We start from the raw sequence: 15,397 nt of genomic DNA, 5'->3' as shown, positions 1-15,397 counted from the left end.
GTCCTGGGGAGGCCGTGCCCAGCAGGGTGAGGAGAGGGCAGGAGATGGAAGAACGAAACGGGAAAAGCCAAGTGGTGTTTCAGACAGCAGGCCGTTGTTGTTTTCTTTTCTTTCCTTTTTTTTTTTTTTTTTTGTCTTTTTTTTGTCTTTTTTTCCTTTTTTTTTTCTTTTTTTTTTTTTTTTTTTTTCCTTTTCTCCGTCGCGCACATATATACAGACAGACACCATGAGGTTTGCTGAAGGCAACATCTCAGATCAGATCAGTGTGAGATACGGAGACCCCGGGACCCACGCAGGGTCCGGCGGCCCCAAAGTAAGACAACAGCGCCGGGACCCCTTCGTACACGGCCCCCCCCCGCCCCCATCCCCCCCCCACCCCCCCACCCCCCCCACCCAAACCCACCACCCCTGTGCAGCTCACGTAGTCCTGGAGCAGTCTCTGTGTTCTCCATACGGATGTCACCGGGGCTGGTGACCCCGCCACGCCACCCCGGGGGGGCTCCGTGCCCCCCGGGCCCCGTTTTTCCACCCCGGGGGGCTCTCCCCACCGAAGGGGGGGCCCCGAGGAGAGAGGTTGGGGGGCGGCCGGCAGCGCTGCGCCCACCTCGGGGGCCACGCTCCTCCGGTGGCCCCCGACGGCTCGGTGCTGGGGACGGTGGCGCTGCCACCCCCGCGGGTCCCTCGCTGGTGGCGGGGGTCGTCGCGCCTCCCGCGCCGCTACACGGGCTGCCTCTGCGGGGACAAGGGGACAGGGGGGTTAATAGGGTGGGGGGGGGGACACACAGCACATTGTCCCCAAGCTGGCGGGGGTGTCCCCATCGGGATGCAGCCCTGCGAAAAGCGCTGAGCCCGGAGGACGGGGTTTTGGCACAGGTTTTAAATTGTGTCCCCCCCCCACCAGGTCAGTGTTAAGGGCAGGTGGACAAAATCCCATAAAAAACCCCACAGACTGTCTATGGGGGTATAGCCCCTGTACTGGGGGTCTCATGGGGAGCCCCAGGGAAGCGATTGCCCTGTGCCAAGGAGGGGGACGTCCCCGAGGATGGGGGGGGGACACGGCGTGAAAGCAGCTCTGCCTTCCCCTGGGGGTGCACCGAGGGTCTCCGGGCTCACCTTATGTTTGGGACATCGCAGAGAGAAGCTCTCTTCGGTTAGTAAGCAACCTGCGAGGAGAAAAGGCCGTGTCAGGGGGCTGATGACTGTCCCCGAGGAGCAGCAGGGACGCAGCCCCCTCCTCGCCACCATTTGCACGAAGATTTGGGCTGAGAGCAGTCAAATTCGGGACACCAACCACAAAATTCGGGACACGAAGCACCTCGCCATCCGCCACGGGGAGCCCCCAGCCCACCCCGTCCCTGATTTCAGAGGGCGCTGGGGGGGGGGTGTCCCCACGACCCCCCCCGTCCCCGCTGCTGGGGCTCACCTGTGTCGATGGCACACGCGTAGTGGTAGGTGTGGGGACACCCCTTCTGGCAGCAGCCCACCGTGGCTCCCGCTTGCTGGCAGCTCGAGCACTTCTTAACACGCCGCGGGGAGAGGGAGAGAGAGGCAAAGAGAGACAGAGAGACCTCGTCAGAGCCCAGCGCCGAGGTGACGAGCCCCAAACGGCCCCCGGTGTCCCTGCTGCTGCCCCGAGTTGCCCCCCAGTAGCATCCTCCCTCCAGCGCCACCGGCTGCGGCCACCCTCTTTTGGGTGGAAAATGCTGAAAGCAGAGAGTGGGCAGGTGGTGAAGGGACGTGGCCGTGCCATGGCTCGGGGGCAGCGGGGGTAGAAAACCCCGGGGGTCCCCACTCCTGCCCCGTCCCTGTTGCTGGCACAGGCGGGGAGGGTGGCAGCCCATGGACGGACCATGGGGATGATGGATTGGATGTGTTCAGCCCCAAATCTGCTAACGGGGGGCCTGCCGGGCACAAAGACCCCATATCCCCATGGCAGTGTCCCAGCAGTGTCCTCCCTAATTTGCCCTCCCAGTGTCCCCATGCTCCTCGCGGACTGGACAAGGAGCGGGGCAGGGCCGTGTCCGACCCTCCCTGAGCCGCCGCACGGCGTGACAGCACAAAACCACTTCTAAGGCTAAAAAGGAGGATTTTAGGCCTTATCAGGGAGGCAGCAGCACAAATCTCCCAGGAAGCCAGCCGGGTTCATCGAATCCCAACGCCAGCCCCGGTCTCCCAGGACGGCTTGTAATGCCCGGCAGCTTGCTGACCAGCCCTATTAATTTCACCCCCGCTGCAGCCGTGTGTCCTGGGGGATTCCCCTGCTCCCGGGCACTAACACGCTGTTAGCCCTCGGTCTGCTCCAAAAACCCTACAAAACGCGATGGGAAAGGCTGCTCCTGCTTCTCCCTGTTGTCTGGGGACACCCCGAGCCCTGCAGCCAGCTCAGAGCACCCAGCACAGCGAGCCCCGGGGCTCGTCTGCTTCATCCTTCCTAACTGCGCCACGGCCGAGCCCATGGGGAGAGCAGCAAAAAACTCAACAGGGCTGAGCCCCAGGCCCTTTTGGGGACCAGGAGGACGGGCAGGGGGCATACGGGCAGTGCCCAGCTCCGGGACCAACTTCTCTCTGCCACACGGGGCCGGCTCGGCCACCACCGTCTTGGGGTGGGCCAAAAATGGGGTTGGTGACTCCGTTTGCTCCGGCCGTGCCCGTTTGGAGGAGCTGACGCCTTCCATCCCCTCCGTTCCCCCCACGGCCTCTCCGCTACGGGTGGGAGGGCTCGCCCCGCCACCCCGGGGTGCCGTGCCGGGTGGGTGGCTGAGCTCTTACCACGTCGGCAGCCGCCTTGACGGCCTCCTGCAGCCCGTAGAGCTTCCCCGCCACCAGGAAAACCCCAGCGGTCCATATGGCACAGGCCTCGTGCAGCCAGTGCTCCTGCGTGTCGCCCGCCCCCGGCTCCTGCGGGGGGGACTCGGCTTTGTTACATTCGTGCCTCCGGGGCTTTTCGGCCGCCTCCTCGCCCTCTGTCCTCTCGTCACAGCAGTAGCAGCTCTGCAGCCTGCGAAACATGCCCCGGGGGCTGGAGCGGAGCGAGCTCTGCTTGGCAGCCTCGGTGGCACCCTCCGGCCTCGGCGGCTTGCCGCCGGCTGCCCAGCTGCTCTCCGTCCCTTTCGGCCCCCGCTCCGCCGCGCCGGCCTCCTCGCCCTCCGCCCGCGCCTTCTCCTTCAGCCGCGACTTCTTCTTGGGCAGGCAGTCCTCGGGGTAGTAGGGCCCGCACAGGTCCCCCAGGTCCTTGTAGTTGGCGGGGTTGCGGCACAGGCAGCACACCAGGCAGGCGGCGCTCAGCGCCTTCGACACCACGGGCCCCATGTGCATGGTGGACGAGGCGGGGAGAGCCGCCCGCGGCCGCGGCGCCGTGCCGGCGGGCCCCCGCTGCAGCCGGGCCTCGTCGCCGGGCGAGTTGACCACGGTGCAGGCGGTGGTGAAGTCGCCGCGCCGCTCCACGCGGACGTAGGGCGCGAAGGGGGGAGCCCGGCTGTCGGCCCGCAGCCGCTTGCAGGAGATGTACTTGAGGCGGATCTCGGGCTCGGCGGGGTGCAGCAGCGGCGCTTGCTGGGCTTGCCGCCGCCGCTTGCCCCGGCTCTTGCACCGCGACGGCACCGCCTTGGCCTTGCCGTGGGCCAGGCGCTTCCGCTGCCGCTTGGAGTAGCCGTTGTAGTTGGCGTGGTTGGCCCGCGCCTTCGGCCCGCGCGCCGGCCCACCCGCCGAACGCCCCTCGGGGCCCTCGCCGCCCCCCGCCTCCTTCTCCTCGCTCTTTGGTTTCTTGCCCTCGTCCCCGCCGCCCGGCCCGGCCGCCCGCTCGCGAGGCGGTGGCAGCGGCAGCGCGGGGCCCAGGGGCGCCTTGGCCATGCCCAGCGCTGCCGCTTTGCCCTTGCGGTTCCTCTTCTTGGGCAGCAGCGCCGCGTTCTTGGCCACCACCGCCGAGCCGGGCTGCGCCGCCACCACGGCCGGCACGCACGTCTCGCCCTGGAAGCCGTCGGCGGAGAGTTTCTTCCCGCTGCCCGGCTTCCCCTTCAGCGCTCTGCCGTGGGCGTTTCGGCAGAACTGCTCGGCCGACGGCGCCGCGGGTGCTTTCTGCGCCGCCGCCGGTTTGGGCAGCCGCGCGTCGCCCACCGCCGGGGCCACGCCGCCGTGCTTCACCGCCCGCTCCCGTTCCGCCCCCGCTGGGCTCAGGGAGGTGCCGTAGGTGGCCGCCGCCGTCGCCGCCGCCGCCGTCGCTGCCGCCGTGGCTGCCGGCTTGCAGGCGAACTTCTTCAGGTTGGGCGAGGTGATTTTCTGCACGATGGCCTCCAGCTTGAGGCCGCGGCCCTTGCGGGGAGGCAGCACTTTGGTCTTGGTGGCCTCCTGGAAGGCCGCCCGGGAGGTGATCTTGATGCAGACGTCGGGGGCCTCCTTTGGCAGTGGGGGTTTCGGGACGGCTTCCCCGGGGCTCTTGGGGGGCAGCTTGGCTTTCACCTTCTTGGCCACGGGCATCTTCTTGAAGAGGCTGGGGGGACCCTCGGGCTTCTCCTCCTTCATGCCGCCGCTGTTGCTCCGCAGAACCAGGTTCCTCTTCTTGGCGGGGATGGGGGAGATGAAGGTGGATTTCCTCTTCAGCGAGTGCAGGGGCCGCTCGGACATCTTGCTGCCCACTCCCGGCCCCGTTTTGGGCAGCTTCATCCGGGCTCCCACCTTGCCCTCCTTGTGGGGGCTGCCCGGAGGGGCCAGCTTGAAGGCGGGCGGGAGGTGGTTGTTGGAGATGAGTTTTTTGGGTGCCTTGCAGTTCTTCAGCCGCACCTCCGCCGCCCGCTTGCCCCGCCGCCTCTTGGTGTAGAAAACCTCCTGCGTCTTCGTCCGGGAGCGCAGGATCATCGACCGCTGGTCCCTCTCCCCCGCGTCCGCCGCGTCCCCCTCCGGCGGCGTCGGCCCCGCTGCCTCCTCGGCGGGCACCAAGCTGGGCACCAGGAGGGTGGCATCGCCGCCGGCGTTTTGGACCACTTTAGGAGCCGGCCGGCCGCTGCGCTTCCTGGCTTTGAAAGCCACCCTCTGCTTCACCCCACAGGCCGGCTTCTTCCCCAGCTTCTCCTGGTGCACCGGCACCTTCAGCCCCTCCAGCGGGGCCGGGGTGCGGGGCTCGGCGAGGGCGGTGAAGGAGCGGGTGCACATGCGTGCCGGCAAGCCCTCCGCCGCAAACCTGGGCGTCTGGCTGTGGGCGTTCTTGCTCGGCATCTCCACCTGCCCGTCCGGCCTGACGCACGCCACCGGCAGCTCATCGAAGGGGCTCGGCACCGCGCCGCCAGCACCGTCCCCCTCCGGCAGCCGGCAGTGCACCCTCTTGTTGCGGAGGCTCTTGCCCCTCGAGACAGGCTCCGTCTTCCCCAGCACGGTTTCGGGCACCAGCTGCTTCTTCAAGGGTTCGGCATCCGCCCCCTCCGGGTGAGGTTTCTCCCCTCCGCCGCTCTCCTCGGGCTGGATGTGGGGCAGGGAGGACTTGAACCAGCTCTTCACCTTGGTCTCCGTGCCCACCGCGGGGCCCAGCAGGATGACGGACTGGCCGGAGAGGCGCGCCGAGGGCGCCGAGCCCTCCTTCTCCACCGTGCTGACGGTCTCCTCGGCGGACACGGGCACCTCGCTGGCAGACAGCACGGCGGGCATCTCCGGGGGCTTGGGCGGCGAGGCGTCGTAGGGCACCGGCTTCTGCTCCGCGCCCGCCAGCTCGCAGAGCGAGGAGTACTCCTCCGCCTCCAGGTCCGACTCCTTCAGCTCCGGCGACGAGATCATGGGGATCTCGCCAAAGTCCCCGGCCGAGCAGCAGTGCCGGGTGTCCTGCAGCCACCTCTCGCTGTCTGCCTTCGTGGCCTCGTCGTAGGTCAGCGTCTCCTCCTCTTCCTCCTCCATCGCCTGCTGGGCAAAGTCCCGGGCCGGCTCGCTCTTGGCCGGCTGCTCGCCGTCGCACAGATCCAAGCTGCAGGCATTTTTTTTCTCCTTGCAGGACCCCACCATTTTGCTGGGGAACAAGCCCTTGGGGAGGTCGGAGGCTTGCAGGCCCGAGCCCAGCTCCTTCCACCTGAGGCACGCCTCGCCCAGGCTCTCCTCCGGCCACTCAAAGTGCTCCATGGCGTTTTCGGAGTCCACCGAGTTGGCCGTGGTGTTCGAGTAGCAGCTGAAGCTGGAGGCCCCCGCGCTGGAAGTGGCGGCTGGGATGCTGGGCTTGGAATTGAAGGCCAGCGGGGCCGCATCCTTGAGCGAGTCCTTGGTCTCGGTGGCCGCGAACTCCACCTGGGGACCCTCGTACACCTCCTCCCCAAAGTCCTTCCCCGCGCTGCCCCCCGAAGCCTTGTCCAGCTTGAGGGGCTCGGTGAGGGTGCTGGAGTCCCCCTGGCTGGGCCACGCGCCCTTCACCATGGAGTCCAGGCACGGCCGGTGGTTCTCCAGCTGGAAGGGGGACTTGGTGGCCTCCTTGCTCAACATGGGCGAGTTGGCCCAGGCTTTGTCCCCCTTCTCGCTGATGGCGTCCTGCAGGACGATGATCTCGGAGGCCAGCTCCTCCTGGGACAGCGCGCTGAGGAGCAGCCGGGGACAGTCCCGCTCGTTGGTCACGTACTTGGTGAAGGTCTCCAGGGGCAGGCTGGCGTGGATGCTCTGGAAGGAGTCGTCCGATTTGGTGGACATATCATCCGGGGAGGTCACGGAGCAGGTGGACACGGACTCGGGCTTCGCCTTGGAGTTGCTGTTGACGCGGGCAGGGCTGCGGTTCTGGTTGCAGTAGAGGAAGCTCCTCTCCAGCTGGTCCTCCGAGCCGCTGAGATAGTCGGCGTCCTGCGTCTCGGCGTGGACGGACTGCGGGGTGCTGAGCGGGTCGGACAGCGGCGTCCCCACCTGCTCCGCGGAGTACGTGCTGCTCTCGGGGCTGCAGTGCTGCCCCTTGAGCTGCTCGGGGGTCCTCGCCGGGGTCTTGATGCCTTTTTTCTGGGGCACGGCCGATTTGGAGAGCAGCAGCTGCTGGACGGTGTTGGAGATGTTCTCCACCTGGGAGGTGAGCGCCGTCAGGCTCTGCAGGCTCAGGTCCGACAGCAGGTTTTCGGGCAGCTTCTCCTTCGGCAGGTTCTTGCAGTTCCCGGATTGAGCATCCGGGCTCGTCCCGTCGGTGGGAGAAGGGTTCAGCAGCGGCATGAAATGGCTGTGGTCGGCGATGCCGGCCGGGAAGGCGCCGGCGTTCAGCGGCTGCTGGCTGTACTGGAAATTCTCCAGGTTGGGCATCAGCGGGGACGGCGTGGAGCTGTAGGACGGCGACCGGCCGACGGAGCGTGCCGGCGAGTGGCTGGCGCTGGGGCTGAAGGTTTGGTAGTACTGCTCCGGCGTCCGGACGGGCGGCGCGTCGCCCTGGCAGTAGGTCTGCCCCGGCTGGTTGTAATGCTGGTACTTGGCCAGGTTTTGGTAGTGGAGGGTCTCCGGGGCGTGATGCCTCCCCTGCAAGGGCTGAGGTTGGGGCTGGGGAGGCTGCGGGGGCTGCGGGGGCGGTGGCGGGGGCTGCGGGGGCTGCGGCGGGGGCTGCGGGGGCTGCTCGTAGCCGATGCGGTTGGGCTGGTAGCCGTGCAGGTTGGGCACGCGGGGGCCGGGGGCCAGGCTGGCGGCGCTGCCCAGGGGCCGCTCCAGCGGCGGCTGCCCCGAAGGGGCCGTGCAGCTCTTGTAGGAGTGCGCCGGCTGGCTGCCCCCCGGCACCGAGGAGTAGGTGGAGGAGGCGGGGAAGGACTGCGAGTGCTGCCCGAAATGGGGGCTCTGCGGGAAGGGCATGGGCGAGGAGACGTCGTTGGGCAGCTTCTGCCGCTGCAGCTTGGGGTAGGGGAGCGCGGGCGGCTGCTGCTGCTGCTGCTGCTGGAAGTGAGTCCGGAAGGGCAGCGGGGTCGCCGCCGCCGGCTCGTGGTAGGGCCGCCCGCCCGCCGGCGCCGCCGTCTTCTTCATCAGGCTGTCCTCATACTTGGCCACCCCGCCGGGCAGCGCCTGCGCCTGGCTGCCCCACGCCTGCAGGCCCTCGTCCCCCGAATAGCGGGCCGGGTAGGGGCTGTTCTCCTGCACGGCGTAATTGGAAAAGGCCGGCCTGCCTTGCAGCTGCTGCCCCGCTAATTGCTTGTTTCCCCGGTGGTATTTCTCCACGGCGCTGTTCTCGTAGCCCGAGTACGGCAGTTGCTGCTGACTGTAGTACTCCTTCGCCACCAGCCTCTGCCGCTCGCAGTTCGGCCCTGCCTGACTTTGATGCCTGTAATTCTCCAGGCGTGATGTATCTTGTGAAGTCGGCTGGTAGCTCTGCTGGTTGCCATGGAAACCACACCTTTCTCGAAAGGACTGCATGGCGCGGGCTTGTTATCTGCGAAGAGAGAGAGGCGAGAATTCAAATGAAGCACCGCCGCCGCCGCGGGCCCGGGGAGCACGGCCGCGCGCGCAGGGGGCACCGCGGGCACCGCCGCGCCTGCCGGGGCAGCGCCTCGCTGGCACTGCGTCACCTCGCGTGGCCCCGGATCGTGGCACCTGGCGCTGCATCGCCTCGCCTCGCCTCACCCTGCACCGCATCGCCCTGCGTGTGTTGCATCGCCCTGCACTGCCTCGCCTTGCACGGCCGTGCATCGCCTCGCCTCGCGTTGCATTGCTTTGCAGCGGCGCAGCACCTCGCATTGCTTTGCTCTGCATCGCCCTGCCTTGCCTTGCAGCGTTCTGCATCGCCCTGCATCGCCTCGCCTTGCACCGCTTTGCAGCACCATGCGCCTCCTCGCCTTGCCTTGCGCCTCTTTGCATCGCATCTCATCCCCTCGCCTTGCATCGCCCTGCATCGCCTCGCCTTGCATCGCTTTGCATCACACCTCGTCACCTCGCATTGCATCACCTCGCCCTGCCTTGCATTGTTGTGCATCACCCTGCACCACGTTGCCTTGCCTTGCACCAATTTGCATCGCCCTGCATCGCCCTGCACCACCTCGCCTTGCCTTGCCCTGCCCTGCACCACCTCACCTTGCCTTGCCCTGCCCTGCACCACCTCGCCTTGCCTTGCATCGCCCTGCACCGCATCTCGTCACCTCGCATCTCACCGCCCTGCATCGCAGCAGCTGGCTTTGCACCACCTCCCAACGCCCTGCATCGCATCGCCCCGCGTCGCCTCACATCACATCGCCTCGCCTCGCCCTGCAGCAGCTCCCTACGTCTCTCCCTGCATCGCCCCGCTCCGCAGCACCGCGCCTGTGACCTGGGGGACGTCTGGGGCCCTGCTGCCTCCTCTTGCCCTGCTGATGCTGGTGGCAGCCTCTCCCACCCCTGCCACCTGCCCCAGCGTTGCAGGGTGATTCCTCCACTGCTCTGCCCGGCCCACAGCATGCCATGACCCCACCACGCTGTGCTGGGGTCCCCTTGTGCTCCATTTCATGCACCCGCTGCTCCTCGCTCTGGAAATCACTTAACCAGTAACCCCTCCTTGCGTGCCCTCCCCGGGGACTCCAGGATCCCGCGAGCCCCTCCGAACACCCTGCTTATTGCCACTATTTTTAATTATTGCCATCATTACTGGAGGCAGCAGCGCGGAGGGACAGAAGCGCGGGCTCTGCTGCAAAAAAAAAAAAAAAAAAAGTCATTTCAACTTCCTGGGTCTGCCCGTCTGTGCCTGCTGCCGCCTCCCGCAGCCCCCCCGTCCCCCGTCCCCAGCCAATAACCCCTGCATCGGTGCGATACCATCTGGAAGCTGTCTGCTCCCGCCAGCAGACGTCTATTAGCCGAGCGCCTCGGCGCAGTCGTCATTAAATGTCCCCATTTCCTCTCCCTGCTCGCGCTCGGTGCGGGGAAGCACCTGGGTCACCGGTTTGATCTCGGAGGCAGCTTGAGGGGAGGGACCCCGTGCGCTACCGAAGGGCTGGGTGGCGCTGGGGACGCATCCTGCCCGTCCGCAGCGGGTTGGAGACGTGGGGTCCCCCCCTTCTGCACTCCCCCGGGGACTTTCCTGATGCCTCTCCCTCGGCCCTGCCGCAGCGGTGACCCCCACGCAACCCACGCCGTCCCCTCCAGCTTCATTAAGGTGATGAGTTTAATGAGGGGAGGCCGCCAGCTCCTAGGGGCCACCCTCTCAAGGATGCCCTGCCTCTCACCCCACTGACACTACAGCACCCTTGAAGCACATCTCGGTGCTGCCTGCACCAGCCCAGCACCCCAAAACCACGATCCTGTGTCCACATCCTCCCCCCACAGCCCCTTTTTGGTCTTTTTCTGCGTTTCCCCTAAGTCCTGCAGCTTCATCTCGCCGGCCACACGGGCAGCTGGATGCGGTTAAGGCGTACATCTCGGGGAAAAAGACAGGTCAATTAAAATCCGGCCAGCCCGCTGCTAACGCCCCTCGTGCCGAAGTGGTGTGGGGGCTGCCCCGTCCTGCTCGGGAGGCTGGGGGGAGGTGGGGGGGGGGGCGCGGGGGCTGCGAGAACAAAGGGAGCAAAATCAAAGCCAGGCCTCTGGGGCAGCCCGGAGCGGCGGCGAGAAAATTAAAGGGAGAAAAGGGCCCCTACAGCTCCACGTGGAAGCAGGTTTGAAAAATGGGATCGGCTCGAGAAAAAATCCCGGTCTGTTGCTTTAAGGGGTGCTTTCTCCCTCCTTTCTTTCTCTTTTATTATTAATTATTATTACTTTCCACAAAACAGCTGGGGCAATGCCAAGCTGAGCAAAAAAGCACCCGGCGCGAGGGGACGTGCCGCGCACGGGGGGGACGCACGCAGGGGGCACGGTGGGTGTGCAAGGGCTGGAGGCGTGGGGGGAGCCTGCACGTGTGTGGGGTGTGCACACGTGCAGGGCGTGCAAATTGCAGGGTGTGCATGCGTGGAAGCCCCCGGGGCAGGATTGGGCCACGGCCGTGCCCGCACACCAACACCCAGCTGGGCACCACCAGCCTCGGTCACGTCCCCGCGCGTGGCACGGTCTGGGCTCACCCTGCGCCCTCAGGGAGCTCTTTTTGGGGGCCGAAATATCAGGGGCTGGATGAGGCCAGCCAGGCGGGAGGTGCGGATGGGGGCTGCCGGTGGCTTCTCCATCCGAAATGGGATGAAAACCCGCTCCGAGCAAGGTGCTGAGCCCAAGGGGGGGGGACACCCTCCCTGCCAGCAGCACCCAGCCCTGCCCGAGGAGCAGCTCTGCCCTGGGCTGTGCCGCAGCTCTGCTGGCGGAGGGACCGAACAGATGTTGCCTCCTGATGGAGGCTGTTTCCGAGCAAACGCTTTAATGGCATCAAATCAAGCTGTCGACAGCAGCAAGGTTAAGTCCCTTTCCAGGAGGGGGAGGAGGAAGCGGCCGCGGCCCTGGGGCTGCGCGCACGAGGCCCCCCCTGCCACAGCCCTGGGATGGGAATCGAGACGGGGGGCTCCGTGGGTGACCCCAAAAGGGGCTCCGTCTGTCGGAGACGGTGACGTGGGGACACCACGGTGCCCAAAGCCAGCACGAACCTGTCCTGCCACGCAAGGAGCCACGCTCGCATCAGGTTATGGCCACCCTCAGCATCCCATCCCCTCAGCCCCCTTGGAGAGGTGGCCCCCGTGGGCACCCCGCACGGCCCCACAGCCCCCAGCACAGCCCTGCTGTCACCCTCTGGGGACACGCAGGACCCGGGGGACCTCCCGGGGCTGGTGCATGACCTGGGGCCACGCACTGATGCCCGGGGCTGCCCCGGTGCCAGCAGCAGGGCACAGCGCTGTGCCCCCCTGGCCGCTGCAGGTGCCCACCCGCCTCGCAGCCTGCCTCCCGCTCGGCTTTGCGATGCGTTGCCTGGGCTTGGCTGGATTTTCCTCCCCCTTCCCTCCTTCCTTCTCCTTCCTTCTCCTTTCCTCCCCGATGGCTGGCAGGGACAAGGCAGCGCTGCAGCACCAAGGGCCGGATCCGGAGCTCTCCAAACGCAGCCCGGGAGCTGGGTAAGCGCCCAGACCCCCACCCTATCGCCCTGGGGACCCCCTCCCTTAACCCCCAGCCCTGTTTCCCAGCTGCTGCTCTCCCCGCGGGGCCTCATCCAGCGCGGGGCTGGGGCCGTGCTCCCGGGCAGGCCGTTTCTCAGGCTTTTCCTGATGCGCCACCGCCAAGGACTCGCCGACTAAAAATAGCGGCGCGCTCTGCACCAGCGGCAGCACCGTCACCGCGGACCCCCCCCCGTTCCACGGCCCTCCCCACTCCCTCCTCCCAAATCCCTGCCACGAAACCCCCCTTGCCATGCACCAGAACCCCCCCCACAAGCCCTGGATTTTTTTTTTTTGGGGGGGGGCAGCGGTCGCTGGTCCCAACCCTGGCCCCCCCCCCCCCCCCCAGCCGCCTCCGCAGCTCTCAGGGGGGAGAAAAGCGCCTATCGAGGAGTGTCAGCCCCGGATTTGCTTAATTGTGAGCTGGTGGAGTTTAAAGAAACACTTCCTGGCAGGCTGCCACACCGCAAACTGCTTCGTATAATTTTATTATTAAGGGAGGAGAGAAAAAGGGGGAGAGAGGGAAAGGAAGGGGATGGGTGGGGGGGGGACAGCGGGATCTGAGAAATGGCCCCGAGGAGCCGGGGGGACAGACGGACACCCCCGGGAACACGACGCCCAGAGGGACCCGAGGGATCCCTGGGGCTTCCCCGGGGCCAGGATTAAAGCGTCCGGGCCTTTTGGGGGCTGCCCCCGTGCTTCATCCCCCTTTGGCCCCAAATGGTGCCCCCACAGCACAAGGGGACGGCGCCCATCTCGCCGGGGGTCAGGCACCCCTTTTGGGTGCCCCCTCTCCAGGGCACCCCGTTAATTCTCTGCCCAGTGCACCCCTTAACGCACCCACACCCCCACGTACCCCATTAACTCTGCAACGCCCCCCATTAAGGCACCCTCCCCACCGTACCCCTCCATGCACCCTTTTTGCACTGCACCCCTTTATGCCCCCTCCCAAACGCAACCCTTCAACGCACCTTGTGCCCAGCGCACCCCAATAACACCCCCTCTCTCCAATGACCCCATTAATGCCCCCCTCTTCAGCACATCCCATTAATGCACCTTCTCAGTGCCCCCCATCAATGCACCCCATTTCCAGTGCCCCCCATTAATGCACCTCCTCAGTGCCCCCCTTCAATGCACCCCCTCCCCAACACATCCCATTAATGCCCCCCCTCTCCAGCGCACCCCATTAATGCCCCCCCTTTTTAACCCTCCCCAACACCCCCCTCCATCACACCCCTTCCCCAACGCCCCTCTCCAACGCGCCCCACAACCCGGGGTACCCGCGACGAGGGGGATGCAGAGGGCAGACCCCAGCCCCTGGCTCTTTCCTCCCCCCCTCCCCAAACAGCGCGGCCCCCCCGTTGCGCAGCCGAGCGGAGCAGCTGCTCCCTGCACACTCCACTTGCCCGCAGATGATGATAAATGGAGCTGGGGCTGCGCCGCCCCGTGCGCGGGGGTGGGCGGATTGCGGGCAGCCAGGAGGAGGGATGGGGTGCGCAGCCCCCCCCATACACACACACACACACACACACACACACCCCGGACCAGCTGCTCCTCCCATCCGGCTGCTGGGGAATTCCCTGGGCAGGTCCCCCCCTCCCCTCTCCAACCCCTCCAAGATCCTCCCTTTTTAATTTTTTTTTTTTTTTTTTATTATTATTTTTGGAGGGGTCGGTTTGGAGAGATGGGGGCCACCCAGGGAATTCCCACCGCGCTGGGGCAGCGCCTTCGCCACCGCGCGGTGCCCCGTTTGGAGCACGAAGCCCTTGATCCTTTCCATTCCCCCCCACCCCCCCCAGCCCCCCTCCTGCCTTGCTCTGCTCCTCCCCAGCGAGGAATTTTGCTCGGGAAAACATCGCCTGCGCTCATGACTCAACGTTTCTGCTGGCCTCCGCTCCAACGCCGCCTGCCAGGGGAAGCCCGCGGCCTCCCCAGCCTCAGCCCCTCGCCTGGAAATCCGGCTCGGCCCCTGCCCCCAGCTTCCTCCATCTCCTCTTCCTGTCCCTTTTCCTTTATTTTTATTTTTTTTAATTATTTTTTAATTTTTTTTTCCACGGGTTTATCCGTGCAGCCGGACGGAGGCTCGGCAACCCGGAGCGAGTCGCCGTTGTCTCTCCTTGCCTCTGCAAAACGCCAGCTGGCAAGGAAGGGTTTTGGGGAAAAGAAGGGGATTAAAAAATAAAATAAAATAAATAAAAATAAAAATGCAAGCAGCCAGGAGCTGTGCTGCAAAGCAGATGCTCAACCTGAGCTTCCCTGGGCAAAGCCTCCCTCCTGCAGGCGAGCGCGCTCCGGAGCAGGATTCAGAGCCGCGTGTTCCTCGCTTCCCCCAACAACTGGATTGACATCAACCTTGAGGCGCTCACGGGAGAGAGGCAAACAAGTCGATCATCGCGCAGGAAATATGACCGAGGTTAAAGAGGGACTCGGCTCGCCCAGCCTCCCCACCTAAATCTCGCTGCAGACCTGCCCCGAGCTCCCGCGGCGGGCAGACAAAAGCAAGGACACGGCCAAAAGGAGCCCTGCCGGGGGCTGCACACCCAGCGTGGCCCCCCCAGCACAGCCCACGGGGGGGGGACACACGGCAGGGGAGGTCGCCCACCGCCGCAGTGCCCTTCTGCAACCCTCCAGCCCCCAAATAAATGACCCGCGCGGGCTGGCGGCGGCGTGTCCCGGCATCCGGCACGCTTCTGCTTTTCCTCTTCACTCATTTTCACTCATTGGGATCTTCCTGCCTTTTTTCCTTCCTTTTTTCCTTCCTCCATCCCTTCCTTCCTCCCAGCCTGCTATCGGGCCGGCTCACTTTGATCCCACTAATAATTAACCGGTCTCGTAATTTATAGGGCCACCAGCACCAAAACGCGCGGCACATCCTTGCCCCCCAGGCTCAGCTCCTGCCTGGTCTCCCCTCTGCCACGGGTGCTGTCCCCCTCCCACCCCATTTATTTTGGTGACCCTATTAACTGGTGACCCTTTACCTGACCCTACTGCCCAGATTTTTTGGGGTAACCACAACCACCTTCACCCCTGGAGCATCCCCCAGCCTTCAGTAGCCACAAGACCCCAAAACCCACCTGGAAGGTGCAACCTCGCCCCTCCTGGGGGACAGACCCTCAGGCGAGTCCCCTCCCTGCCCCGTGCCTCATTTTCCCTATAAGCCAGGAGCAAAACCAGCCCCGTGCCAGGGCAAAACCTTCTGCAGGAAAACCCTTCAGGAAAAAACCTGCAAAGCCAGCAGGTGCTGGGCTGCAGCACGCTGGGCAAAGACCTGCCCCCAGCACCCACCCCCTGGCACCAGACGCGCACCCACGGGTGCCGCCACCCCCCGGTGCCGGCAGGGCTCACGTCCACCCTTCAAAAACGCGCTCTTAAATCTTCCCCAGCAGGCGAGCAGGCCACCCCCGAGCGTATTTATTGCTCGCTGTTATACCATCGCCCTTTGGGCATAAATGGAT

General features: G+C 65.7%; 1 protein-coding gene across 1 annotated transcript in view; it reads right to left on the bottom strand.

Annotated features, from left to right (window-relative positions):
• Positions 1-418: 418 nt before the first annotated feature.
• The window catches only part of RAI1 (retinoic acid induced 1), a 68,882-nt gene continuing 53,903 nt past the window's right edge, over positions 419-15,397 (bottom strand). Inside the window, exons 3-6 of the mRNA XM_084295849.1 lie at positions 2,770-8,344; positions 1,424-1,517; positions 1,114-1,163; positions 419-732 (exon numbers count right to left, since the gene is read on the bottom strand). Of these exons, the coding sequence (XP_084151975.1) occupies positions 718-732; positions 1,114-1,163; positions 1,424-1,517; positions 2,770-8,328 (5,718 nt within the window). The 5' untranslated portion in view covers positions 8,329-8,344 and the 3' untranslated portion in view covers positions 419-717. The remainder of the gene's footprint in view (positions 733-1,113; positions 1,164-1,423; positions 1,518-2,769; positions 8,345-15,397) is intronic.

This window comes from Netta rufina (assembly GCF_964035555.1).
Source record: "Netta rufina genome assembly, chromosome: 15".
In the NCBI taxonomy this organism is placed as follows: domain Eukaryota; kingdom Metazoa; phylum Chordata; class Aves; order Anseriformes; family Anatidae; genus Netta; species Netta rufina.
This window is presented reverse-complemented; position numbering and strand designations above follow the sequence as displayed.